General features: G+C 41.5%; 4 protein-coding genes across 4 annotated transcripts; 1 reads left to right on the top strand and 3 right to left on the bottom strand.

The window, feature by feature from the left end:
- Positions 1–3556: 3556 nt before the first annotated feature.
- On the top strand, positions 3557–9985 carry LOC130472221 (uncharacterized). The gene is made up of 2 exons (XM_056842725.1): positions 3557–7999; positions 9963–9985. Exons 1-2 carry the CDS (start codon positions 3874–3876, stop codon positions 9983–9985), a joined length of 4149 nt encoding a protein of 1382 aa, XP_056698703.1. The 5' UTR covers positions 3557–3873.
- On the bottom strand, positions 9982–12102 carry LOC130472222 (uncharacterized). Its single transcript, XM_056842726.1, has 5 exons — positions 11973–12102; positions 11638–11721; positions 10864–11559; positions 10282–10782; positions 9982–10080 (listed from the first exon to the last, which is right to left on the bottom strand). Exons 3-5 carry the CDS (start codon positions 11539–11541, stop codon positions 9982–9984), a joined length of 1278 nt encoding a protein of 425 aa, XP_056698704.1. The 5' UTR covers positions 11542–11559; positions 11638–11721; positions 11973–12102.
- A 4040-nt stretch (positions 12103–16142) lies between these two features.
- Positions 16143–16862, bottom strand: LOC110801422 (uncharacterized). The gene has a single exon (XM_022006786.2). The coding sequence runs from the start codon at positions 16860–16862 to the stop codon at positions 16143–16145; it is 720 nt and encodes a 239-aa protein (XP_021862478.1).
- Positions 16863–18485: 1623 nt separating this feature from the next.
- Positions 18486–26364, bottom strand: LOC110801410 (methylmalonate-semialdehyde dehydrogenase [acylating], mitochondrial). The gene is made up of 19 exons (XM_022006770.2): positions 26042–26364; positions 25726–25814; positions 24740–24811; positions 24401–24562; positions 24221–24299; positions 23979–24133; positions 22971–23034; positions 22482–22561; positions 22117–22182; positions 21819–21869; positions 21576–21727; positions 20814–20904; positions 20477–20557; positions 19623–19700; positions 19426–19461; positions 19279–19322; positions 19107–19185; positions 18825–18915; positions 18486–18664 (listed from the first exon to the last, which is right to left on the bottom strand). Exons 1-19 carry the CDS (start codon positions 26064–26066, stop codon positions 18558–18560), a joined length of 1602 nt encoding a protein of 533 aa, XP_021862462.1. The 5' UTR covers positions 26067–26364; the 3' UTR covers positions 18486–18557.
- Positions 26365–26741: the final 377 nt, after the last annotated feature.

Consider the following 26741-nt stretch of genomic DNA (forward strand, 5'->3'; position numbering starts at 1 on the left):
GATATATCGCAACTTGAAGAAGAATAAACAAAAAAAAAAAGAGTTAGAAAACTTAGGAAACTCAGGAAGGGGATAAAAATACGCTGAACGACGTCGTTTTCGGGGGGGGGGGGGGGGGTACAGCCAGCGCTGGCTGTACCCGCATTACACGACGTCGTTTGATTAGGGGTACAGCCAGCTTGGCTGTACTCGAGGGCAGCCAAAAAATTGCGATACAACTTATACAAGTCAGAGTGGATGAGACAATTAGAAGCCTCACTGATGTTACAGTTCAGCAGAATGGTACTAACCCAGCAAGAGTACAGGCCTTTATTCGTTGGAACCCCCCACCTGCAGGGGTGTATGTGCTAAACAGTGATGGAGCTGCTAAGGGTGCTCCGGGCCCAGCTGGAGGAGGGGCGTTAATTCGTGACAGTGAGGGGAAGTTCATCTCAGGCTTGGCTGCAAACTATGGCCATTGTACAGCATTCAGAGCAGAAATGATGGCTCTTATCATGGGGCTTGAGCTGGCCCAAAACTTGAATGTGAGCAAACTGGAGGTTCAACTTGATAGTCTCTCATGTGTCCAAGTACTGCAAGGAGATGAAGCTACTCATGGAGAATACACTCCCCATATTAATTATTGCAAAAAAATGCTCAATGATGCTCGTTGGACAGTGAAGGTGATCCACATTTACCGCGAAGGGAATCGCGCGGCGGATTGGCTTGCCAATCATGGAGTCGCTCAAAGCCTTAGGCTTCATATTTTACAATTTGTACCTTTAGAATTGAACCGTATCTTAGAAGAGGATAGCAGGGGTGTGGCTCTGCCACGGCTTGTCCCTCAGTAGTTTCTTTTTGCTTAGTGTTGCGTCTTTTCTGTTTATTTGGGCTTTGTCCTCCGTTGAATCAAAAAAATACAAGTCCCAATTTACCTTTGATTCTAGCCATTGTGAATCTTGTGATGAGCAATCATTGAACTCTAGTAACTCATCAAATCAACAATGTAAAGATCGAAAAGGCTCTTGAATGAAGGCCTACTTTATGCTAATTTATTTTGTTTACGTTATCATGAGATTTAATTTTATTTAAATAATTCAAAAGCTGGCCAAATAATGAACATTTTTGGCAGCATGTCATACAAAACATATCATATCATATATTAATATTATAAAGAGGTCAAGATTAAACAGAATCCCTAAACTTTCCGGGCTTTCTAGCCAATCAGAAGATCACTTGGAAGAGATGACCACAAAAGAGAAGCCACGTGACATGCACGTTGAAAACCACGAACATGGATTTGAATTTGCTTGCTAATGATTAGGTTTATTTGTTATTCCCGGCCTCTTTTTTAAATATGCGTCATATTTGGATAAATGTGCGTTGTTTAAGAAAAATGAGGAGTGTGTAAGGAAAAAATGATTGAGAATATTTTTGGGAAAAGAATGAAGTAGATAATTGTTTATTGATAAAGTACAAATAAAAGTTGATGGAATTGAAAAGTTAGAAAAGTGCAGAAAGTGTAAGAAAAAGTAATCATGATTTATAGAAAAGTGAAAAAAATACATGTTCAAAAATAGAAAAATACATGGCTTGGCATTCGGATTATCAGTACAGTCTTACAGAATGTAATCAACAATATAAAAAGAGGAAGGTATTCCAATTTTAGAGCTCAAGTATGTTATGCAGGGGTGGCAGCTCTGGTATACTTGATTTAGAGAAGCAGGAACCAAAGCTTCTGGGAAAATTCTGTGCCAACAGTGCATTCTGTTATGAAGAATTTGAAGCAAATTGTCAAGGACAGAATCAAAACAGTTATGAGTCAGAAAGTAAGTAGAAGGAATAGTGTTTGGTTCTTAAACTTGTAATAGTTGTGTAGGCTGCTGTCTTAGTGTGTAGCTTGCTAGCTTTTGGATGTTAGGTGTAGTTGGGTTGGCTGTTGTTGGCAGTTAGCAGTAGTCTTGTTGTCTTCTCAGTTTGAGTTGGCTAGGTTGTATTGACATTGGTTTGGTAATTATAATATTGCTTGCTTATCAAAAAAAAAAAAAAAAAAACATTTATAAGGGAACTCTACTTTTAGAATCATGACACGTATTTAAAAACGAAAGGAGTATTTATTTTTTTCTCCGATGAGTTAAAGGGTAGTATAATTACAAATGAAGGAGGGTCGAAACCTGTAATCTACACATGTAGGTAGGCCTTTCATTTTTACACACTAGGCTAAGATTCATTGGCCATGATCTATATTTAGTTAATTAAGCATGGTGATTATCCAACACACCAAGTACTACTTTTGAGTTTTGACCTTTTGGGTGCCTCCTTTTTAACCTCTTCAATTCAAGTTACACGAGGAATATGAATATCCATTAGCATAACTTTACCAGTAACGTAACTTGATAACCTTATTTAATAATTGGCTTATTCGGATTTTTTAAAATGATTTATTGGCTTTTAACAAACTTATGCTCTGAATAGTTATCACGATATTCATTTTAAAATTTTGAACTAATTATACGATTGTATTGTATGTTGCATAAATTTGTTTCACTTTTACCCCATATCTATTTGTTTAATATGAATATGTCATTTTTAAAAATTCATAATATATCGAGTTGATAACTTAGTGGTTTTCAACTAGATGCGTGTCTTTCCACTTTTCTCTGCTTTGCTTTACTTTACTTTATGAATGAGAATACATATTGTTTGGGCTCCCAATTGACTCTCAATTGGGCCACTAAGTCCAAAGCCCAATGGCTCTAAACAACAACATCGAACCCACCTGTGGCTATTCAGCCATCCATTAAGGCCCAAGGCCCAATAGTAATAAATGACCTATGGGCATTTATTATGCAAACACTATAAATAGGCTGCCAAGGCTCACACCTCAAGGTACGTCCAATTTACCGCCTTAAGACTACTCTTCTAGAGAACTTCTCTCTAGAATCCGAGCATCATTCTTACTTAGGCATCGGAGGGGCTTTCCTCGGAAACACCCCCGAGGCTAGTAACTTTGCTCTTGTGCAGGTGAATTCGGACTCCACTCATTCAAACAAGCAAGATCTTCAACACATACAAAAGGGCCTTCATTCGAAGCCCATTGTTTCCATCTTTACAACACCGGAACAATTTGGCGCCGTCTGTGGGGAAGAACACTTCAAAGCCTTTGAAAGACATCAATCACCTCTTTCCGCGAAAATGGTGAATGATGTTGTTAACAACAATGACGACGATATGATGGTGCGGTCAGATTCAGAATCTGACCAAGAGGGGCACCCTCAATCGATGGCGAGGTCACAGCCAAGCAGAGCTACGACCGCCACAAATGCAGGACCTCCGATTCCAACTAGGGAAGAGCTCACTGCGGCCATGACCATCATGCAAAACTTCCTCTTCAATGAGAAGCAGCAAGGACTGGCAAATGACCGCAGAGAAGAGAGGAGGACCAGGCGAAGGCTGAACGAGCCACCCAGTGCGGAAGTGTCCAGACCCGAACGAGAACTCCTTCCCTTGACAGGTACACACTTGACGTCGAGGTGGATGGAAAGCACGTGGGACACCCAAAAAAGGGCACAACAGCAACCAGATTGGTTTGCGAGACCATCGCCTACTCCAACAGCTCTCCAAAGCGAATCAACTACTCGTAACACTCGGATCCGAAGCTCGGTACTCAGCAGGTTGAGGCCCTCGGTCCACTCAAGGTTAAGACCTTCGATCCATACGAGACTCGGGGTAGGTGAGTCGAGCAGATCTGGCGAACGACCCGAGGTCAGTAGCCGAGAAAGAAGAAGAGACAGGAGGCATGATCGAACCCCTAGCCCCCATCGTACGCCCGAACGTTCTAATCACAGAACCTCGGCAAACGAAGGCATCAGGGCTAGACTCGGGAAAAGAATCATGACTCCTACGTCATCCCCTTTCTCGGACGAGCTGATCATGGAAGAAATACCGAAGGTAAGACTGCCAGCTCACCTAACCTACAGCGGAATCACAGATCCGAGGGATCATGTCATCTCCTACGAGCAGCAAATGTTCTTGAGTCCCTACTCCGAAGCATGCTGGTGTAAATACTTCCCAACCACGCTAACCGGAGTGGCGGGAGAGTGGTTTAGATCGCTGCCGAAGGGATCGATCAAGAGCTGGAAAAAGCTGAAAAAGAGATTCTGCACACAGTTCGTGAGCAACAATCGCCCCGAGCGAACCACAGCAGAACTGACCTCAATCCAACAAGAAAGAGACGAAAGTCTGAGAGAATTCATGGCCAGATTCATGAAGGAATCAACAAACATACCAAACTTGCAGCCAGACGTGGCCATCTTCGCCTTGAAGCACGCGCTCCAGGAAGGAAAGTTCCGTGACGAACTCTCAATGAAGAACCCCTCCAGAATAGCTGACGTGCTCCAAATGGCTGATGCGTTCATCAGAACCGAGGAGTTCAACAAGGCCGCTGCAAGACTGAAAGGATCGTCGGATCCGAGAGACACAAAGAATACCCAGAGCAAGCCCGAGGGTAGCTCAAGGAAGGGGAAAGAGAAAGTAGGAGCTAGAGAGATGAGCCCGAAGAAAGACGGGAGAAGGGGTGAACTTCAACCCAAGTACACCAACTACACTCCACTAGCTCTGCCCCGAAAGGAGATATTCAGCCTCAACAGAAATGACGAAAAGTGGAAACTACCTGGGAAGCTCAAGTCCAACCCAGCTCGGAGAAACAAGAACAAATGGTGCGAGTTCCATGATGACTTCGGTCACCATACCGAAGAATGCAACTCGCTGAAAGACAACATTGAGGACCTCGTTCGCCGAGGCTACCTGAAACAGTACTTGTTAGACCGAAGGGAGGAAAAAGAAAAGGCCGCAAGCGGCAAACAACACGAGCAACCCCAGAAAAGGGTCTACGAAGCAACATGGCACAAGAAAAATGACATCCTAGTGGTGTTCGGGGGACAGAAGTCTGGCCAGGCCAGCAAAAAACACCTAAGAGCCCTCTCCCATCGGGTCAACTTCAGCGCGGTGGGAGACAACCAGCCACACCCCCCGAACATGACCTTCACTGCTGATGATTGCTTCGGAGTCCAGTACAAACATGACGATCCTCTGGTCATCTCCATGGACCTCAATAACCACAACGTACATCGAGTGTTAGTCGACGGAGGAAGTGCCGTCAATATCATCTTCAGAAACTGCTTCGAGCAGCTGATCCTCGAAGAGCCAGAGGAAGCACTGACGAAAGTCAGTTATCCTCTGATCGGATTCAACGGATCCGCAGCTATCCCTCGAGGAAAGATCACCCTGACAGTCACAGGGGGCGAAGGCCAGGCAGCAAAAACCCTTCGGGACGAATTTTTGGTGATGGACTGCGACTCCGTATACAACGTAATCATGGGGAGAACCATGATTCACAAGATGCAAGCAGTCCCCTCCACATACCACCAGCTGATGATATACGTCTCGGATGCAGGATTCGCCGAACGAATCAGAGGTGATCAAGAAGTGGCGAGAAGAACCTGCCACACTGCTGTCCGAAAGCCCAAACTAGAGGACGGCCCCGAGGAAGAAAAAGGAGCTAAGGGAGAGGAAAGCGAGGCAAAAAGGAGAAGAGCAAGCACGAGCAGCTTGTCTCCCGCAGAAGTTGATGCCCGCCCCGAAACCCTATCTCCCGAACCAGATCAAGAAATGGAGGATATCTTCCTCGAAGAGGATTCAGACAGGAGCGTCCGAATAGGCAAGGGCCTAAGCTCGGGGCTCCGAATCGATTTGATCCGATTACTCAGGGATCATAAAGACATCTTTGCATGGTCAGCAGCAGATATGCCAGGGATAAATCCGAAGCTGATTTGTCACAAGCTGGACGTCAACGCTGAAGCTCGGCCAGTCAAGCAAAAAAAGAGGAACTACTCCTCGGAGAAAAACAAAGCCATCGCCGAGGAGGTGAAAAAGTTGCAGGAGGCCGGATTCATTGAACCATGCATGTATCCGAAATGGCTGGCCAACGTGGTGATGGTCAAAAAAGCGAACGGCTCCTGGCGAATGTGCGTAGATTTCACAGACCTGAACCGAGCCTGCCCCAAAGACTGCTATCCCCTGCCAAGGATAGATCAATTGGTTGACTCCACCAGCGGCCATGCACTGCTCAGCTTCATGGATGCCTTTTCAGGCTACCACCAAGTATTCATGCACCCCGATGACAGAGAAAAGACAGCGTTCATCACAAGCGCAGGAGTGTTCAACTACAAAATGATGCCTTTCGGCTTGAAAAATGCCGGAGCCACCTACCAGAGGCTAGTTGATCACGTCTTCGCCGACCAGAAAGGGAGGAATGTGGAGGTCTATGTGGATGACTCCATCGTAAAAAGCATCAAGGAGGAAGACCACGTCAAAGACCTGGCAGAGACCTTCGGAAATCTGAGGAAATACAGCATGAAGCTGAACCCAAAAAAATGCGTCTTCGGGGTGAAATCAGGGAAATTCCTCGGATTCATGGTGAGCGAAAGAGGAATTGATGCGAACCCAGACAAAGTCCAAGCGGCATTGGATTTACCCGAGCCGAAGACCAAGAGAGATGTGCAGAGGCTAACCGGCAGGTTAGCCGCACTAGCAAGGTTCATATCAAAAGCCTCGGACAAGGGAGCCCCCTTCTTCAAAGCACTGAAACCAAAGAACCTCCCCGGAGGAGAAGCAGAACCAGTCAAGAAAAAAGGGGTCCCGAGGAAAGTGGATCCCGAACTGATATGGGAACAGGAGCAAAAAGAAGCTTTTCAGCAACTCAAAGCCCACCTAGCTCAACTGCCGACACTGGCCAGACCAAAGGAGGGGGAAACCCTGTACCTATATGTCGCAGTTAGCCCTGGAACCGTCAGCGCAGTGCTTCTTCGGGAAGAAGAAAAGAAGCAACAGCCAATCTACTTCACCAGCCGAACACTCACGGGGGCCGAAACCCGGTACCCACTCATCGAGAAAGTCGCATATGCAGTAGTGGTAGCTGCACGAAAACTGAGGCCATACTTCGACTCCCACCAGATCACAGTGCTAACTGACCAACCGATCGAAAAAGTACTCGACAAAATAGAGAGGTCAGGAAGATTGGCTGCCTGGGCCTTCGAACTATCAGAGTTCGGCATCAAATATCAGCCGAGGACAGCAATCAAAGCACAAGCATTGGCAGACTTCTTGGCCGAGTGCTCATACCAGGAAATGTTGGATGATACGAAAAGCACTTGGGAGGTCTTCACTGACGGATCTTCCACAATAAACGGCTCAGGGGAAGGAGTTGTACTGATCCCCCCGACGGGGAAAAGCATAGAGTATGCATTGAAGTTCGGCTTCAAAGCAACCAACAACGAGGCCGAATACGAGGCCGCAATCGCAGGGATAGAGCTTTGTCTATCCCTGGAGGCCGAACATGTTCGCCTCAAAACTGATTCCCAGCTTGTAGCCAACCAGATCCGAGGGGAGTATGAGGCCAAATGGCCCAGCATGACAGCCTATTTAGCAAAAATTAAATCCTTAACGTCAAAGTTAAGATCCTTTGAAGTCATCCTCATTCCCCGAGGACAGAACACGCAAGCAGACGCACTGTCAAAACTCGCAAGCTCAACACTCATCGACCTAAACAGGTCGGTCCACGTGGAAGTTCACCAAGAGAGAAGCATCGACTTGCTACCCACCACAGTATGCAGCTTACGTACCGAACCTAGCTGGATGGACGCAGTAGTTGCATACAAAGAAAGGGGAGAACTTCCCGAAGATAAGCTGCAAGCGAGAAAACTGAAAAGATTCAACAGATGGTTCATCATCAGCGCCGAAGGAGAGCTCATGAGGAAATCATTCTCTGCTCCGCTGCTAAAATGTGTGGGTCCAACAGACGCTGACTACATCCTAAGGGAAATCCACCTCGGGATATGCGGAAACCACATTGGAGGTAGGACATTAGCACATAAAGCCCTTCGGGCTGGGTACTGGTGGCCCACTATGGTTTCCGAGGCAAAGCAGATGGCAAGGAAATGCGAGAAATGCCAAAAGTTCGCACCAGCCATCCGTCAACCAGCTCAAACCCTACAATCAACACTGTATCCCTTACCATTCGCACAGTGGGGGTTAGACATCGTTGGTCCCTTCCCCTCAGCGACGAACCAGAAGAAGTGGTTGATTGTAGGAGTCGACTATTTTAGCAAATGGATCGAAGCCGAAGCTGTCTCCTCCATCACCGAACCTCAGGTCCGCAAGTTCATATGGCAGAACATCATCACAAGGTTCGGCATACCAAGACTGATGGTCTTCGACCACGGGAAACAGTTCGACAACACCCCGTTGCAAAAGTGGTGCAAACAGTTCGGCATACACCTAGCGTACTCGGCAGTCTGTCACCCACAAAGCAACGGGCAAGCCGAAGCTGCTAACAAACTCATCCTCAATGCACTCAAGAAAAGAGTCGAAGATGACAAAAACAAATGGTTAGAAGAGCTACCCGGAACGCTATGGTCCCTTCGGACCACTGAGAAAGAAGCTACCGGGCAAACACCGTTCCACCTTGTATACGGATCCGAAGCTGTAATTCCTGTGGAAATCGGAACAGAAAGCCTGAGGATCCAGGCATACAACAGGTATGATGGGCTCCAAGGAGAAAGCAACAATCAACTTCTATCCGAAGCTCTCGATCTACTGGACGTGGCTCGGAACGATGCAAGGACACTCAACGCAGCCTATTTGCAGAGGGTCAACAAGCATTACAACCGAAGAGTCAACGCCAGACCCCTAAAAGTCGGTGATCTAGTACTCAGAAACGCCGCCTCGGTTCAGAAAGGACGGATCCATGGCAAACTCTCAGCCACTTGGGAAGGACCATACATCATCCATTCCGAAAAAAGGCCAGGCACGTATATGCTGAAACAGTTAGATGGAACAATTCTGAAGAACCATTGGAATACCGATGTTCTCAAGAAATATTTTGTATGATCTCTGTCTGTAAACCAAGTAAGTTGTTTAATGAGAAGAGGAAAGCCATTGGCACCATGTGTTTCATTAAACTTATCTCTATAATTATTGTCCCTTTATATATATATGCAGCCTCGGATCTGATCAATCCGAGACTAAAAACAGGTTGACTTTGCCCATTCCTTGATAAAATGCAAGAAATGACCAAATCATACACTTCAGGGAATCGTCCAGAATCCTCGGATTCGCGGTACCCTAATAAAATTTGTTCGCAACAAACAGTCGCTCGAATCAAGTTATAAAACTCCGGCTCAGATCCACGGATCGCCGAAGGCATAACTAAAGAGGCAGACTAGCGATCTCTTGCCCAGGTTTCCGAACCACAAGAGATCGGAAGAACAATCCAAACCTCTGAGCAGATCGACGGATTTGAAGAGTCTGGAAACTAAAGAGTCTCTTAGCAGATCTACGGATTTGAAGAACTCGCAAAACTAAAGAGTCTCTTAGCAGATCTACGGATTTGAAGAACTCGCAAAACTAAAGAGTCTCTTAGCAGATCTACGGATTTGAAGAACTCGCAAAACTAAAAAGTCTCTTAGCAGATCTACGGATTTGAAGAACTCACAAAGTCAAAGAGTCTCTTAGCAGATCTACGGATTTGAAGAACTCGCAAAAGTTAAAAAGTCTCTTAACCGATCTACGGATTTAAAGAGCTCGCAAGATCAAAAGGTTTTTAGCAAATCTACAGAAAGAGGAGCTCGAGAAATCTACGGATTTAAAGACCTAAAATTGCGAAAGAACAAGTTGAAAAGAAGCAGCCAAGTAACAAACATTCATTTTTTATTCAATATTTGGGGGAAGTACAAATACATTGAAAACCTCAAAAATTGAAAACAAAATGAAACAGTTAAAATCGGCAGCCATCAACAGACAATACCGGCCTACCGAAGTACTAAGAAAGCAAAAAGAAACGAGTACAACGCAGCGCCGAGGCAAAAGGGGGAAAAGCAAGCACATATTCGGAAGTCCTCAACTGGAACCGACCGACTCTGAAGAAGACGACTGCCCGAGTCCCTAACTCTTAGGAGTCTCAGGAGCGGCCCCCAGGGGAGCATCCTTCGAAGAACCCCCAGCAGTAGTATCACCCTCGGAAGTGGCCTTCTGGGCCCGAGCCTCTGCAAGAGCAGCTTGGCGTTCAGCTTCAGCTTCATCTCGATCAGCTTGGCATTCCACCAAGTGGTCCTCGGCCTGCATCCATAGGGGAACTTTCTCGTTCCAAGGGAAGTGAGGCATGTGCTTCGCAAACATGCGCCGAGCACCCAGGATGTCGTTCCAGTACTGCTCTCTACACTGATCAGCAGTGTAGAGGTTGACTCGCTCCTGCTCCAGCTTCCGAATATAGTCATCCTTTTCCCGAAGCTTCAGCCGAAGGACAGGCACTTTATCAGCTTGCTGCTGGATCAGCTCCCGATGCTGGACAAAATGGTGGAGCCTTAACTCCGCCTCTTTATGCTCCTTGTCGGCCGCTTCAAATTTAGACTTCATCTCCTGGAAGAGTCTATCTTTTTCCTCAAGTTCGCTAGCGAACTTAGCGGCCATATCCTTCTTTTCCTCAGCAAAGGAAGCGATCTTCTCAGCATCCTCTTCAACTCGGAAGATGAGCTGGCCAACCTCGGTCCCGATCTTCTCAGCAGACTCTCTAGCCTCGCGACTATAATGAAGGTACAGCTGCTTGAGTTCCGTAAGCTCGGAGAGGAGTTGCCCAGCCTTCTGGTCCAAAATGGGAATATCACGAGCATAAGCCTCACGATATTTCCTCAGTTGTTTCTCCTCAACCGAGCTACACTCGGAAGCGAACGAAGACCAGAAAACAGCCTGGGAACGAGAGAAAGATGAGCAAAATAGGAAAAACATAAAACAAAAACACAACTCAAAGAGAAAAATCTAGCAAATTACCTCGTTCAGATAGTACTGGGCCATCATAGCCGGATTCCTCTCTTCGGCCCCAGGAACCCTCCACTGCGGGTTAGCACGAAGCAGATTCTCCCGAGCAGCCTCGGGGCCCACCAAGGATCCCACGTGGGCCAAGGGGTCCTCTCCCAAAATCGGAGCCCTAGCATATCGAGCCATCGCCTCCCTTACTTCTTCGGGGATCCGTTTTAGCGGAACATCCGAACAGGGATCAGCATGGATCAGCCTATCCAGGGCCGAGGTAGAAGTAGAGCCCAAAGTTGAGTGGCGTCTCTTCCTCGTCAAACCTTGCTCGGGCTGCTCCTCCTCTCCAGCAGAGGGAACCTCCTTCTGAACCTCGGGGACCGCAGCTTCGGGGCCCGAGAGATCTATCATCTCCTTGTCTGGACTCTTCTCTCTCTCGAAGGGAAGATCAGCAGACTCCTTCTCCTCAGCTACCTCAGGGACAACCAAACCAGGAACAAAATCGGCTTCAATCGCCTCCATCACCTCGGTGATATCCTGGATTTCGATCCCCGAAGCAGCAGATGGTTTCAGGGGAGAGGGGATGATATCTTCCTCGATCAGCGGCTGATCCACGGGCGGCGGTTCAGCAACCACCACACTCTTTAACTTCTGCCCCGGCAAGGGCATGAAGTGAAGAAGATTCTTAGGAGGAGGCATAACTTCCGAAACCGCTTCCTACATAGCAAGCGTTCAAAGATTAGTTTCAGAAAAAGGGAGAAACGAACTACAAAAACTCCAAGTCAGAACAAATACCTTCTCCGAGGGCTGAGAAGCCTTCGCTTTCTTCGGATGCGTGGAAGGCCTCAAAAGAGTGCTACCCTTCCTTTTGCGTTGATCCTAAAAAGGGGAGACCAAGGGTCAACGAATATAAAAGAAGAAAAAGGAAGAAATAGAGAAAAAAGCGGGAAATACCCGGTTCCTAGATAAAGAGATATCTATCCGAGCCGGAGATGAAACCGAAGGAACGGCACGCGGCACAGCGTCAGTCCCAGGACCCTAAAAAGATGGTCCAGGACCAAGACGTTAGCCGACGGCCAACCGAAAAGAAAAAGACAAACAGAAAATCGAGCCTATAAATGAACACTCACCGGGTCCGAAGTTGTCTTCAACTCAGGAAGCACAACCTTCACAGGAACAGCTTCAACAGAGGAGGCGGAATCCCACGGATCAGCTCGAACTTCGGATATCCGAGCAACCCCCGAAGGAGACAACACGTAATCCTTCAGACGAGGATTACGAGGGTTATCTTTTCCGAACTTGTACTCGGGAGCCGGGTCGTGAATAGTCTTCAAATCCAAAGAAATGCCCAACTTCTTAGGATCAATGCGGCTAAAGCCGTACTCTGCAAAAACAAAGCACAAAACATGTCAGCAAAACGAAGCAGGAAAGAGGACAAACTCACTGAAAAACGGTCTCAGCCGAAAGACACCTACCCCTGTCAAAGATCCTGCTGAGACCGGCAACAGCAAGAATGTCCTCCCTCAAAATGTAATTGAGATTCGGAAGCCAGCTAGACGGCAGTCGATGGTTATCCTCTTGAGCCAAGAACCACTGGAGGAGGTCCACATAGTGGCGATGGTTCCGATCTGGAGCTGCCACACCCCTCATATCAGGATCAGGAGCCACGAACCACTTCGGAGGACGATAAAAGTTGGGATGCTTCGGATCCGTCGGCACACGGACGAGCAACCACTCCGTTTTCCAATTGTGGTCAGAGCTAAGGTAGGGGTACGCCGTGATGTAGTTCGGATCCCCCCTCTTTCGGGACTTCTTGTTGACAATGGTCCACCAACCATACCCATCACCCTTGGAAGCATGGTTGAGAACCAGATCGTGAAGATCCCGAAAAACAGCGACAGAGCAGGGGAAATTGACGAAGTCACACACCCATCTAAATCCGATTATGTGCCTCATAGATTTGGGTGTGAGCTGGGCCAAACTAATGTTGTACGACACCAAAAGCTCGGATACGAACGGATCCAGAGGAAAGCGGAGACCATTCTCCAAATGGTGAGTATACACGGAAATGAACCCCCTCGGTGGATGAGTCACCCGAGGACGCTCTTGCTCAGGAAGCTCGCACCAATACCCCAAGGCATGCTGAATTCCGTATAGCTCCTCGGCCTTCCGATGATAATTCCCTAACTTCGCTTCCACCAACCAGTCACCGCTGACCGATTTCTCCAACGGACCGTCGATCTGCGTGGTCTCATGCAAAATTGAGGCATACTTGCCCTTCGGATCAGCTTCCGTCCAATGAACTGGAAACTCGGAGTAACGACGACGAACACCCGAAAAGCCAGCTCTCTCACCAGAGGTTGCGCGTTCATCTTCGGAAGCATCCCAACCAATCGAACTCTTCTCCAACGGCCTCTCCGAAGGTCGACCCCTCGAAGATTTCGGTAACCTCCCCGAAGGCACGTTCTCTCTCTCACTCGAGGAGCCAACAACGAACTTGCTTTTGCCCCTATTATTTGCCATGGTCGCGAAATCTCGATCTAGGGTTTAGATTGAGGGGTAGAAGGAAGAACGAAGAAAAAAGGAGAACTCAGAAACAAATTACCTTTTTCCGAAGCGGAATTCGCCGATAAAGCGAACAACACAAGTTCCCGAAGTCTAAAGTTGGCCGAATTTCGTAGATCTGAAGAAGCAAATTGCACTGCGATCGCCGGAATTTAGAGAGAGAATGGGTTTGAAATAAGGAGTAAAAAGTTCAAAAGGAGCAAAGCACCCAGTATTTATAGAAAAGAGAAAGGGCGCATCAACTTCCTCAAACCCACGATCTCCATGACACAGTACAATTCCCAACACTTGTCATCAATGCAAATCATCCCTTTTCAAAAAAGAGAGGGAACTTTCGGACTTCTGACAGCTGGAAACCCACCCATTTAATTCTAAATGGACCGGGTCTGGGGGGCATGTTGTTTGGGCTCCCAATTGACTCTCAATTGGGCCACTAAGTCCAAAGCCCAATGGCTCTAAACAACAACATCGAACCCACCTGTGGCTATTCAGCCATCCATTAAGGCCCAAGGCCCAATAGTAATAAATGACCTATGGGCATTTATTATGCAAACACTATAAATAGGCCGCCAAGGCTCACACCTCAAGGTACGTCCAATTTACCGCCTTAAGACTACTCTTCTAGAGAACTTCTCTCTAGAATCCGAGCATCATTCTTACTTAGGCATCGGAGGGGCTTTCCTCGGAAACACCCCCGAGGCTAGTAACTTTGCTCTTGTGCAGGTGAATTCGGACTCCACTCATTCAAACAAGCAAGATCTTCAACACATACAAAAGGGCCTTCATTCGAAGCCCATTGTTTCCATCTTTACAACACCGGAACACATATACGAAGTACGGAGTACTACACTAATCAACGATTAATTAGTAGATGGATAACAAAGCATGCAAGCAACTCTTCCACGTACAATTTTCTACGTAACATAGTTTAAGCAACAATTCTGTTAGAAGTGAATGATGTATCATATCACTTTTTCAACAATTACTTAAATTTGTTAGAAAATAATAGTAACAAACCCCAACAAAATTGTCATTACACTACAAGAAATTGTATTATTAACGACGGGAAATCCCGTCGCAAAAGGCCAATAATCGTTGATTAACTACGGGATTTCCTCTCGCGAATTTGTCATAAAAGGGGGTCGTCGTTAATAGAAAATTCCGTTGTTAACCCGTTGTAAAAGACATTTTGCGACGGTTATTTCCGTCATTGTTTGGTTGTTTGCCCCGTCGCAAAAGGCTTTTGCAACGGGATTTTTGACCCGTCGTAATTAGGTTATCGTTAAAGATACAAATTCTTGTAGTGTTAGTTGGGGTTGTAGGGTTGTTGATCGAATTCGAAGACTTTGTAAAGTGCAAAGCTTAGTTTACACCAAACAAAAGCAAAATGCTGAACTAGAATTTAGTAATTTACCAATATGTAATTTACTAATAATTGGATGGTTCAAGATTAAGGTAGAAATTGTTCCAAGTATAATTAAAGGTCCATACCTTAATGAATGCCTTAGTTTTTACTCTATATGCTAGGGATAATCCAAGACGCAAAATTTTTTGCCTTGCAAATTTAGAATTAAGCAACCAAATTCAGTTAGAAGGAGAGAGCTAGAATAAGACGGAATTCGTGGAGGAGCAATTAAGTAGAAGGGCGGAAATGAGAAGGAATTAGCTAGTGGGATCAATTAAAACGAAAAATTAGACGTGTATCACTTTCAGCCTCCTCCAAATATCAGAGAAGATTATGAGAAGGAAATGGTGCCTAGACAAGCTGCTTAATTGCTTTGCTTTTGACCAGGATGAAGTACATTGTCTCTTATGCTAACCACTCTAACTTCACCTCTTTTGGGTCTGTAATATATAAAACTACTAGGCTAATTATGCTCAGCCATAGCTTTGTTTCAAGTTTTTGGGTGCTGGCTATGGGCTGCCTTTGGTGCTTTGTAAAACTCTTATGTTTGGTTTTAGAGGTGTTTAATCCCTCTTAATATATTTTCTATTTCTGCGTCAAAAAAAACGAAAAATTAGACAAAACACATTTTCTTGTAATGATTTCAAAATGTCTTGACCAATAATGAAGTCGTGAAAATTTAAGAAGAACCGTGGATTGAAATGATTTGGGCACAAACAACATTAGAGTCTGGTTCATTGCAAGCACAAGAAGATTTTAATTCCAATTAAAATCAATTGATTTTTATGTTTTTGATGCAAATTATCAATTGGTATTTTTTTAATGCAAAAAGTTAATTGGTACTTATTTTGATGCAAAAAATTAAATTGGTATTTTGGTAATGGGAACTTGGGAAGAGTAACACGTAAGAGTGTAAGACGTATATCAACTTGTTTTTCTATAGGATAAGAGTAATTGAAACTTTCTCATACTAATGTGAGTTGTGCACATTATACAAGTATTGGAATTAAATTTTCAATTACTTGTCATTCATATATATACACAGTACTTCGTATATGATTATTATGTTTTTCTTTTATGAACTCTTTTCTCAAAGGAGTCTTGATAACTAAATTATCTCAAATACTAACTTGTTTCAAAAAAAGTTGAATATTTATACAAAATGTGCGCTATAATCAACATGATTAAAAGTTCTTACAAATAAAAAAAAATCAATATACATAATTTTTTTTTTCTTACATACGAAGTAATTGTTTAGGAATAAAGCCAAGCCTATATTTCTATATAATTAATAATAAAAAAAAAGTGACAACCTATATCTAAATCTAAGTTAGGTCTCAAGAGTATGCCAAGAAGTCTTACAGTAGAAGATGACCTCTTTGAGCTTTTGTTCCCTCATCTCTTGACTCTCTTTCCTCTTATGACACAAACCATGATCATGAGAATGAGAATGAGAATGAGAAGTACTATTATCTCCAATTTTCTTTGATGATTTTTGTTTGTTAGGCATAAAACAAGCCATGCAACCAGACTTCATGGCATTCCATACCTTCCTATGAACACCCCTCATCGTTGGCGTTGTCGTCGTCGTCGTCGTCATAGTCGTCCCCTTCAATGATGGTGGTTGAGATGATGATACAGACGATTGCGACGATGTTGCTAATGACCATGTTGATGATGACGGTGACGGTGATGATGGATGCGGCGGTAAGAATGACCAAGGGAACTGTGACACATACCTTGAAGTAATATTAGTAGGTGTACTTGGAGTACTAGTTGTTGTATAGAGGTTTTGAGAAGAATAGTTAGACGGCGATGATGTCGTCTCCGACGGAATGAATAGTGATGGTAACGGTGATGGTGGTGGTGATATACATGGTGATGGTGGTGGCGGAGGTGGCAACGGGATACCGGTGGTGGCACTAGGATGAGAGTCAAAATTGGTTGAAGTAGGAATATTGGATTTGGATTTAGACTTAGATTTAGGTGACATTAAAGTGATTAATTCTAACACCACAAAAACATCACATATTAAACCTGATTGCTGCATCCTTGCTTAATAACACTTCTTAATTAAATTGTACGAAGTATGTAATTTCTTCAAGGATGGACTAATTTAGATGGAATTAGGGTTTTGAAGCCTCAATTTAATTCCTAGTACTTTTATATAAGAATTTAAGAAATGAGTGAGTTTAGGGTTTTATGAGCTGTAAAATGGTGCAAATTTTACATTGATACATAAATTTGGTAAGAAAGTACGGATTACAAAAAGGATGAGATAAAAGAAGGAAACATGCAAATATTATAAAATGGGCAAATTTAGATCCGGTAGTAAATTGAAAGGGAACAAATATTGCGCAAATGATTGAATGTTAGCAAATTATGGCAAAAAAAAAAAAAGTTACTCTTATTACTTCATTTGTTTCGTGAAAGAATTTTGGGGGAAAAAGATCTGTCCCAAAAAAATTACACAAATTCTTATTTACATAGGGTGTACGATAAATATTGTACACCGAAGTTAAAGTTAACGTAAAATGCTTAAAAGTTACCCTTATATACGTAAAAGTTATCTATTTTTTACTGATAAATTTTTTCATTTTAATAAAAAATATTTCTTTGAAATCACTAATAATGTATAAAATTTATCTTTTAGCCTTTAAATTGTTTATCTATTATTTTTTTTATAATATAAAAGTTAGAGAAAATTGGGTAAAAGTTAGAGAAAACTAGGTAAAAATTATATTGGTGTACAATAAATTTATTGTACACCTCGTGCATGCAAGACCTTTCGAAAATACTAAACATCCATGAAAATTCCTCACTGATTTCTGCCTTGACACAATTAATGACAAATATAGACTCCTAAATATCAGCAATAGTGGGAAAAAAAGTACACCACACTGGCCCAGTAGATTGTCAATGAGATAATGAATCATTGAGGTATTGGTCCAGTCATAAAGATTAAAGGTCTTTTTACAATAGGTCACATGTTCGAGTATCCTCTACCTAGACAAGTAACTAATGTTAGCTCCCCCTCTAGTGTAGACAAATAACTAATGCTAATTAACCCTTTAAAATGTTTATCAATCTACTTTTTCTTTTATGCAATATAATGATTAATCAAAACATATTAAAAGTTACAAAAGTTGGGTAAAAATTATCCTAATGTATAATAATTTATTGTACACCTTATGCGTGTAAGATCTTTTGGTTCAAATAAATCATTCACAAAAGTGGAGATAAGAACTCACAAATATGAATTATCGAGTGTATATCCTCAAACAAAATGTATTAACGACAGGAGTCCTTCTCAATATGTCGAAAGCTAGCAAGGGTCCAAGCAGGTGAGCACATTGTTGACAGATTAGGCTCAGAAAGAAGAACACTCACTTTAAGTATGATCTTTTTGTAGAATTAGTGACAATGAGGCTGACATCATAGTCGTAATCGCCAAGAAATATACGTCTCTTGTTAATGTATTATTGAATTTAAGTCATTGCTTTGTTTGAACCTTGTCAAAATCACCATGCAGCACTGATTAGGATGATGATGTAGGCATGTAGCATTCTTTTTCAAATACGATAGATTAATTTGATAGCGCATGATAATAATGCTGGTAATGCAGACCACAAATTTGCGAAAAATATGATGCACAAACAACTCAATACACAAATTGCACAGATAAAAAGAAAGGACTGCATTAATTTATTGAAAGTTTTACAGAATGTTATTGAAGAGAAGTTTATTATGCCTTTTGTGAAGTTGGCATAGCCAGAGAGACACCACTTGGTAAGTCTTTCCATTGCTGGGTCACTGTTTTCAGCTGGGTATAAAATTGAACTCCAGCTTTTCCTGAATTTCATAAGAATTTCGTAAATAATCACCAACTGAACAGTTACATGGATTTCGATATCTTTTTGTTGGGGTTGGGGGATCGGTCAAGAAGAGGGAATAAATCAGAAAAGATGAAACATGCTTCATAAGAAATAAGAGCAATGATGTTGCAATTTACCATAGAAATTGAGGTCGCCTGCGAAAGACGCCTTGCTGCCGGTAAATGAGAAGAATGGAAGAGGAACAGGAATTGGGACATTAATGCCAACCTGATTAACGAAATTCACTAGGATCAATTTGAAGATCATGGGGCAAAATTTCAGGAAAAGCAAAACAAGGATAGGGTAGGTCGTGCAAAATACAGAATCATGAGAAAGGTGCATACATGAACCAATGATAGTCCTCAAAACCCACTAAACTCTAAAATAAGCATAGTTGTGCAAGAGATTAGTTTGATTACCTGCCCAGCCTCGATTTCAGTTTGGAACTTCCTCGCAGCAGCTCCTGATGAGGTAAAAATTGATGCTCCATTTCCATATCTGTGGTAGAAAGATGATCATGGTCATGTGACTTGACGAAAAGAAAAAGACTACGGTTCAAGCAGAATTTGAAGGATATATGAAGTGGGTTACTTGTTTTTATTAACAATGTTTATGGCTTCTTCCAAACTGTCAGCCTGATAGAAATAAGCGTGAAAATCGAGTTAGCTTCAACTCTTCAAGCTAAAATGGCGAAAGCTTCAACAGAAATCAGAAATAATATGGAAATAACTACTTAACCTGCATGCAAAGTAGTACTGGCCCAAATATTTCCTCCTGTTCATGCAAAGCAGAAAGGTTATGCCAACACAAAGACTCTACAATGACGCTCTAGAAGAGAAGAATACACCCTTCCCAAAGTAGAGATCCCAATTCCCAAGTGTTGTACTTTTCCTTTTCAAAAAATGAAAAACTAAAAAAATCCCAGGTGCTGATACCTTATAACAATCCATGTCGGGTGTAACATCAGAGAGGATAGTAGGACCGACGAAATTTCCATTTTCATATCCTGGAACCTGTCCACAAAAATCAGGCAGGAGAAATTACACTTGCAGCATAAAGAAGTTTACCAAAATTATGTCCAATAGCTCAAACCATCAAAATAAGTAAGCCATCAGGAACTTTTCCATCCTATTATTAATCTCCACATTATAAATTGGATCTACATGGCCAGCGTGGGATCTAAAAAAGAACATACGCTGCAAAAAGGTGTACTACTAAATTCATGAAGTTCTATGATGAACTTAAGACGCCATTTGCCATGCACTAAACCACATCAATTCCCTCTGTTTATTTGTTGGGTTCTTTTGCCTAGAACCACCTTCTGACAATTTTCATGTAACCTTAGTTACAAATTTTACCGTAACCACTCCCTGGTTATATTCATTCTAGCAATCAACCACCATATCCCTAACTTCTGTGTACTTTTCCTTTTCTAAAAAAAAAAAATCAACCACCACATACCACTTTTCCAATAAATAACAATTAAAATGATGAAGATGTCCCTACTCTCAAAAATATGTCATTGTGACTATATGGGCATTATCTCATTGCATGTTGTCACACAGAAAAAGTTAAATAGGGTGCTCGTTTGATATTGGACAAGTAAAATACAAGTAAACAAACCCTTCTCTTCTGCGTTGGATTGGGAGCAAGATAAGGAGGATGTGCATAATAAGTAATTACTAATAAGCCAAGACTATGAATCATGAATTAAATCCACTTCATTGCGAAGGACAAAAGTGAACATAAATTGGTAGCAGCGAATGAACTAAAGAAACATAAGACATACCACAATATTTCTTCCATCTAGTACTAGTCTCCCTCCAGATTCAACCCCGCTTTGGATCAAGTTGCATATTCTTTCCTTTGCCTATCAATATCCAAAATTAGAATAATTTTAAAATGCGCAAATAAAAAGCAGATGCAACAAATGAGATATTATGGCGAACCAAGACTGCAAGCTGCTGTCACAGCCATAATGAACAATATAATAGCATATAACATAAGGCCTTCAAAACACGAGTTTCCTAAATATATAAGAAATTCCAGATAAATCTACATCCAGGGATAACTTTACAACAGGTCCAACAGGTAGCTATAGAAATAGTAGGATCATAGATCATTACCTGCTTGCTTATGACTGGACCAAGGTCAGCATCAGGTGCTGTTCCAGAATTCACTTTCAGTGCTTTAGCACGCTCAGCCAACTTGTTTTCCCTAATATATTTTGGATAAGTTACAATATATTAATGTTATTTTCATTAGAAGAAAAGCATTTACCATGCTGTCAAATGAAATATATATCTTTTACAAATTTCATCTATCAACGTCATGCTATTTCAGTCACAAGCATGCAGCAGATTTAGAAAAGATCAATAACTCTTAAACTTGTCGGGCATCCTGAAAATTTACACCGCTAAGAAATGTTCTAATAGCTACCTACATGGCTACATATTTTGTGGATCCATTAGATAAACAGAAATCATAAAATGCTGCTAGTAAAACCGCCATCATGCAGTAAACAGATTCTAGTACACAGTAGGATATGCAGTCTGTACCGCCATTCAACTATTCAAGCATATGCCAATTAATGCCATGCAGCCTTTACCCAAAAGAACTGCAGAAAAGGTGATTCAACTTTCAAGCAGATCCAAAAACACGCACAACACATGCAAAGAAAGGATACGGTGGATATATAGCCTACAAATACCAAATTGGGATAAATACTTCAACATGTAAAACTAAATAAACAAGTTGGTGAGAAAGGAGATATCGAGGGACCTAATGCATTTTCCCTTGTCCAAACATATATAACACCATTACCCTATGGATTAAGATGAATTTACTGGGAAACAAACACTGAATATGACAAAGGGGGCATCAAGTACCATGTCTTTAAGTCTCCAACAAAGACCACAGTGCTTAAAGCCATGCACCTCTGACCTGCAGCACCAAATCCAGCAGCGATAAGTGCATTTGCGGTTGCATCAATATTTGCATCGGGCATGACGATTGCATGATTCTTGGCTCCCATGTTAGACTGGTCAATAGAGAAGCAGAAGCCATTCAGCTAATAACAAAAATTAGACTGATAATTAGATTCTTGCATGGACCAAGTAATTTGTATTTACCTGAACACGCTTTCCATTAGCTGATCCTCTTGAATAAATGTGCATGCCAGCCTTCAGACCAATAGGAGAAGAAAGAGTCATCAACGATTAAAAGAGGGAAAAAAAGAAAAGACCCTAAGGCACACAATTTACTTACAAAAGCATATAATCCAGTACTTAAAGAAAATTCAGACATATTTTCCAATGAAGATCTTGAAGAAAGATACAATACGTAAGTTCAGATTGATGTATGACATGATATGGCACCAAAGACACAGAAGTATTAAAAAAATTACTGCAAATTCGGAAACAGCCTTACATTATTCGAACCAACAAATGATATGGCGCGTATTTCGTCATCATCACATATAGCATTGACAATGTCCTGTACCAAAGCACAGGCAGTTACGTTAACAATGGTGGATACAAGTCTGAGGCACGTCAACTAGCGACGTCAAAAAGGAAGGTGGTCACTATTCCCTTCCCTTCTCTCCACCCCAAGAAAAAGAAAGTAAAGAGGATAATCAGAAAATAACAATAAGATGAGAACAGTTTAAAGTGAATGCAGAGGATATGTCACAGAAGCTTTATGAACACAGCCAAACAAACGAGTTTTAACACTTGTGTATCATGGGAAGAGACAGCAAACATCCAGAGGAAAGAGTACAAATGGATAAGACATACATTAGTTCCATGAACAATATTTAAGACACCATCAGGTAGACCTGCTTCCATAGCCAACTCGGCCAGCATAACAGAAGCTCCTATAAGCCAAAAAACCCCAAGAATTAGGCTTTACAGATTGGATGAAAAAGCATATCAAAGCCATAGGGCCATAGGGGTCCTCAGACATTTAAAGCATTAACATCAATACACGTCATGAAATTGAACAAATGTGTAGGAAGAAAAATGAATTCACAAGCCATCCTAGAGCCACACATGATAATTCAAGTTGGATGCCCATATGGATCACTAAAATAGAAGCAGGGTATTAACTGAAAAGAAAAGACATTTAGAGAAATATAACAAAGTGATGTCATGGGAAGATCAAAATAATAAAGACTCGACGACATAAATTGACTATGAGTCTATGACTGTACTACATCATGCAAATAATTTAAAGGAAATTGATCCAGAATTTTACATGAATGGAAGAAGGAACACAAATGTCACCTGGATCTTTTTCTGATGGCTTTAAAATAAAGGTATTGCCAGAAGTGATAGCCACTGGAAACATCTGATAAAGTACACATTGTTAGCATGTTGAATAGTAATATTGTCTCCCTCCTATGGCCTTAAGAGGTATATACAATTTGAAAGACAGTGGAAAAGTCAAGTCCTTTAGACAGGGAACTTCAGAAGAAGAAAAAAAATGAAATCGCGAACAAAAAAATAGAAGTATCACTCGGAAGTCGGAAGTTATATACAAACCATTTCCTGGTATTTACTATGTTACTGAATCTGTTGATGTCCACATCACTCTCTTCATGAGAGCTGGATCACACCCTTACACAAAAGGCCCAAACCAAAACTAATCTTGTACTCCTTTGTACCACAACTCGCTCTTCGAAATGACCATTATTAAACCAACAAAAATTGAACTTTTATGAGACTACTTTTTCATAATAGATCATATCGTAGTGCTTTCGAATCATTAATGAGAAACTGTTTCAAAAAATTGATGGTCTGAGATATTGAATTCAGGGAATGCTCGAGTGAAGGAAAAGCATCTTTGCAGAAGATCACAAATTAAGTGAGCAGGATGGAGGAATACATGCAGCTGTACAAGTATGCACCTCCGGAAAATAAGAGCAGCAGATTAGATGTCTCCAACCAAATCATCATGATTATTGAAACGGAAGCACAAGGAAGTTCTCCACTAGGAGGCGCACAACCACTTCATCCAAATACAGGTATGCTTTGGATCATTTTCAATAAAAATACAAGGAATACAGTTTTATGGTGTCCCTCAACAGTTTATTCTAGAAGAAACATTTACTTTCTCCAGATTGCCAAAATATCCTTGATAAACAATCAATTCAGAATGGATCTGGTATAAAGGATAAATTCAGAAGGAGGATAATTTTGCATATGTAAATAAGAGCTCTATTTCCTACAATGAACAAAATAACATCATCAAGTAGAACATGTAATAATGCTAGATACTGGATTACTCCTTACCCATAGAGGGATCATTGCAGGAAAGTTAAAAGGACAGATGCCAGCACAAACACCAAGAGGCTCTCTAACGCTGTAAGTATCAATACCATGAGATACGTTGGAAACAAATTCTCCCATTTGAAGAGTTCCCATGCCACATACATGTTCCACCACCTCTAAATAAAGTTTTTAAGATTCAATTATTAGAATACCAAAAACCGGATCATACCAAACCAAGAAAAGGTGCTGATCAGGTTACTAACCTAACCCGCGGAAAACATCACCCTGAGCGTCTTTCAGCGTCTTTCCTTGTTCAGTGGTTATATTCAGGGCAAGCTTATCCTGAAATACGAAGTAAAACAACATTTAGAAGAGAAATGGCTCCATAAAATGAAAAATAAATAAAATGCTGGGACAAGAGATGTAAATCGCTTGACATTCACCATATCTCTCCTGATTAGTTCTTGTAGCTTGAACATTACGCGTTGACGAGTTGTAACAGGTGTGTTTCTCCATGATGGAAAAGCTTGTTTTGCTGCAGATACTGCAGCTTTAAACTCTTCCTTCGTTGTTAATGGAACTCGAGAAACAACTTCTTGTGTCGCCTGCAAAAGGTAAAAAATAAAAGAATATGAGAAAGAATATTTACATGATTTAGCTGTATGCATGGGCACCATTACACCAATCAGTTTCTACATAGCAATTAGAAAACACGAAAAATAACGCCAGTTTTAAAAGCAACAAGAAAAAGAAAAAAAAGGAAAAGAAGCCAAAGAGATTACCGGATTTAGAACGTCAATTGATTCAGCCGCTTGTGACTCAACGAACTTGCCTCCTATCAGTAAAGGAGCCCTCTGACATAAATATAAGGATTCAACTTGCATGTCAGCGAATCAGCAGCCCAAAATTTGTGATCTCAAAGAGTCATAATTCTGAGCAGAAAGTAAACATAACACCCTACCCCCCCCCCTCTCCAAATACAGTTTTGTGTTATCATTTCAATATTACACCAAATACCATCTTCCTCTCCTTTTCCTTTTCCTCTTCCTTTCCTTTTCCATTTAGGTCAAACAATGCGGCACACAAACAGATTTATCGGAAGTTGTGTGTGGAGTAAAATGTTCTTCAGTTTTCTTTCTCAATTTGGGAAGATATCTTAAACATTCATTCTACCATCCACTTGGAAAAAACTTACTATGTAAAATATTCAAAGGATTTCCATCAAAAAAATGTCCTAGAAGGATCAACACACATTAGCGAAAATCAAGAATAATGCACTCCCTTCCTAAAATCAAGTGCAGTACAATGTATGTCGGATCAATATAATAGGCTCAGGCTTATAAGATACTCCGTAGTAATCCTTCCATCTTTTCTAGTGTAGTGATGTGGATTTTACCAAGTCTATGGCTTCAATCAACCAAGATATAGCCCAAGTATTACTATTCCAAATACAACATTAACATCTTGATCAAATTGTTTTGCCATATTCCTCATAATGTACGAGACAAGTGTAGGCATTCCGCTTTCCAAAGTAAGTGAAGTCTGTTTTATTTCGTCAAAAATCGATTTTACAGTATACATGGTTACGATCTCCCCCTCCTACAATCGATTTTACGGAGTAACCCTTGGTATAAATTATTCCTACATATCTCACTATCTAAGCCGCTTCTACAACTGACAATTTCTAGGCAATGTAACAGTGATTCAACTAACTTCCTCCAATTTTTTCAATTAAAACAAACGCATACAAAAAAAACATAGAAATTACCGAAGGTTTGCTATGCTGATTGGATTGCTCAGTTGCAGTTGAATACTTGAGTGCAAATATTTGAGGTCGCAACAACTTGAAGTTTTTCGCTAACATTTTTGCAAAATTAAACAACAGTTGAATAAAATCATCAAAATCAAATTGGTTTGCAGTTGAATACTTGTGAACAAATATTTGAGAACGCAACAATTTCACGTTTTTCGCTAATACTTTTGCAAAAATAAACAAAAATTGAATAAAAAATTCATCAAACTGATTTTACATATTTACAATAATCAAATAATTCAAAAAATGAAGAAACAATGCTTAAAATTACCTCGTTGTAGAGAGAGTTGAAGCATCTTGACTGATTTTGAGGAGAGAGAAAGAGAGAGAGGGAAGATTAAAGAGTGAGGAAACTAAGAGTGTCAAAAATATAAATGGGAGAGTTTCTGCAATTTTTGTTTATGAGCAACCAAAAATTAGGAAGAATGATGATCAAACGGATTCTGGAGATGATCAACCGGTTAAGAAGCGTCGATAGTCAATCAGATGGCTCAGATTCAAACCTTTTATCGAGTGAATCCTATCTGATGAGGACGAGGACGATGACGATGCATCCACCTACTAAGGACGTCAAATGTGAAAAATGGAAAAGTGATGATGTTTTTTTTTCAATTTCTTTTTGTTATGATATTGATCCGATAACGAGTTCGAGAACTAGTCGATACTCGACTCGAGTTCGGGTTTGATTCGAAGTCATAACAAGGAAAGCCTGAGCTACGCTGGCTCAGCTCAGAAGCAAGTAAACATACTCGATTACCTTTTTAATATTAATAATTTTTTTTATAAATTACTTTTTTTTTTAACGTAATTTGCCACACACCACAGTTCCCACTCCCCACCCCGATCCCAGTAGATTATGTAAAGCTCATTATTTTGATTCTTATTGGAGTTTGCATACCACAAATTCTTATTTACAAGGGTTGTACAATAAATATTGTACACCGGAGTAAAAGTTAACTCAAAATGCTTAA

This window comes from Spinacia oleracea, chromosome 4, assembly GCF_020520425.1.
Source record: "Spinacia oleracea cultivar Varoflay chromosome 4, BTI_SOV_V1, whole genome shotgun sequence".
Classification (NCBI taxonomy): domain Eukaryota; kingdom Viridiplantae; phylum Streptophyta; class Magnoliopsida; order Caryophyllales; family Amaranthaceae; genus Spinacia; species Spinacia oleracea.

What these genes read in the sequence shown, in the direction of transcription:
- LOC110801410 (XM_022006770.2), bottom strand. Translation starts at nt 26,066, where the DNA reads ATGCTTCAACTCTCTCTACAACGAG. An exon ending in ATATTGTTCATGGAACTAAT is followed by an intron (nt 22,183 to 22,481) that starts GTATGTCTTATC and finishes GCTTTGGTACAG; the next exon opens with GACATTGTCAATGCTATATG. An exon ending in CTAATGGAAAGCGTGTTCAG is followed by an intron (nt 21,728 to 21,818) that starts GTAAATACAAAT and finishes TCTATTGACCAG; the next exon opens with TCTAACATGGGAGCCAAGAA.
- LOC130472221 (XM_056842725.1), top strand. Translation starts at nt 3,874, where the DNA reads ATGACTCCTACGTCATCCCCTTTCTCGGACGAGCTGATCATGGAAGAA. An exon ending in CGAGAAATGCCAAAAGTTCG is followed by an intron (nt 8,000 to 9,962) that starts CACCAGCCATCC and finishes CCGACTCTGAAG; the next exon opens with AAGACGACTGCCCGAGTCCC.
- LOC110801422 (XM_022006786.2), bottom strand. Translation starts at nt 16,862, where the DNA reads ATGCAGCAATCAGGTTTAATATGTGATGTTTTTGTGGTGTTAGAATTA.
- LOC130472222 (XM_056842726.1), bottom strand. Translation starts at nt 11,541, where the DNA reads ATGCCTCCTCCTAAGAATCTTCTTCACTTCATGCCCTTGCCGGGGCAG. An exon ending in CCCAGTACTATCTGAACGAG is followed by an intron (nt 10,783 to 10,863) that starts GTAATTTGCTAG and finishes TCTCGTTCCCAG; the next exon opens with GCTGTTTTCTGGTCTTCGTT. An exon ending in GGAAGCTGGAGCAGGAGCGA is followed by an intron (nt 10,081 to 10,281) that starts GTCAACCTCTAC and finishes GCTCTTGCAGAG; the next exon opens with GCTCGGGCCCAGAAGGCCAC.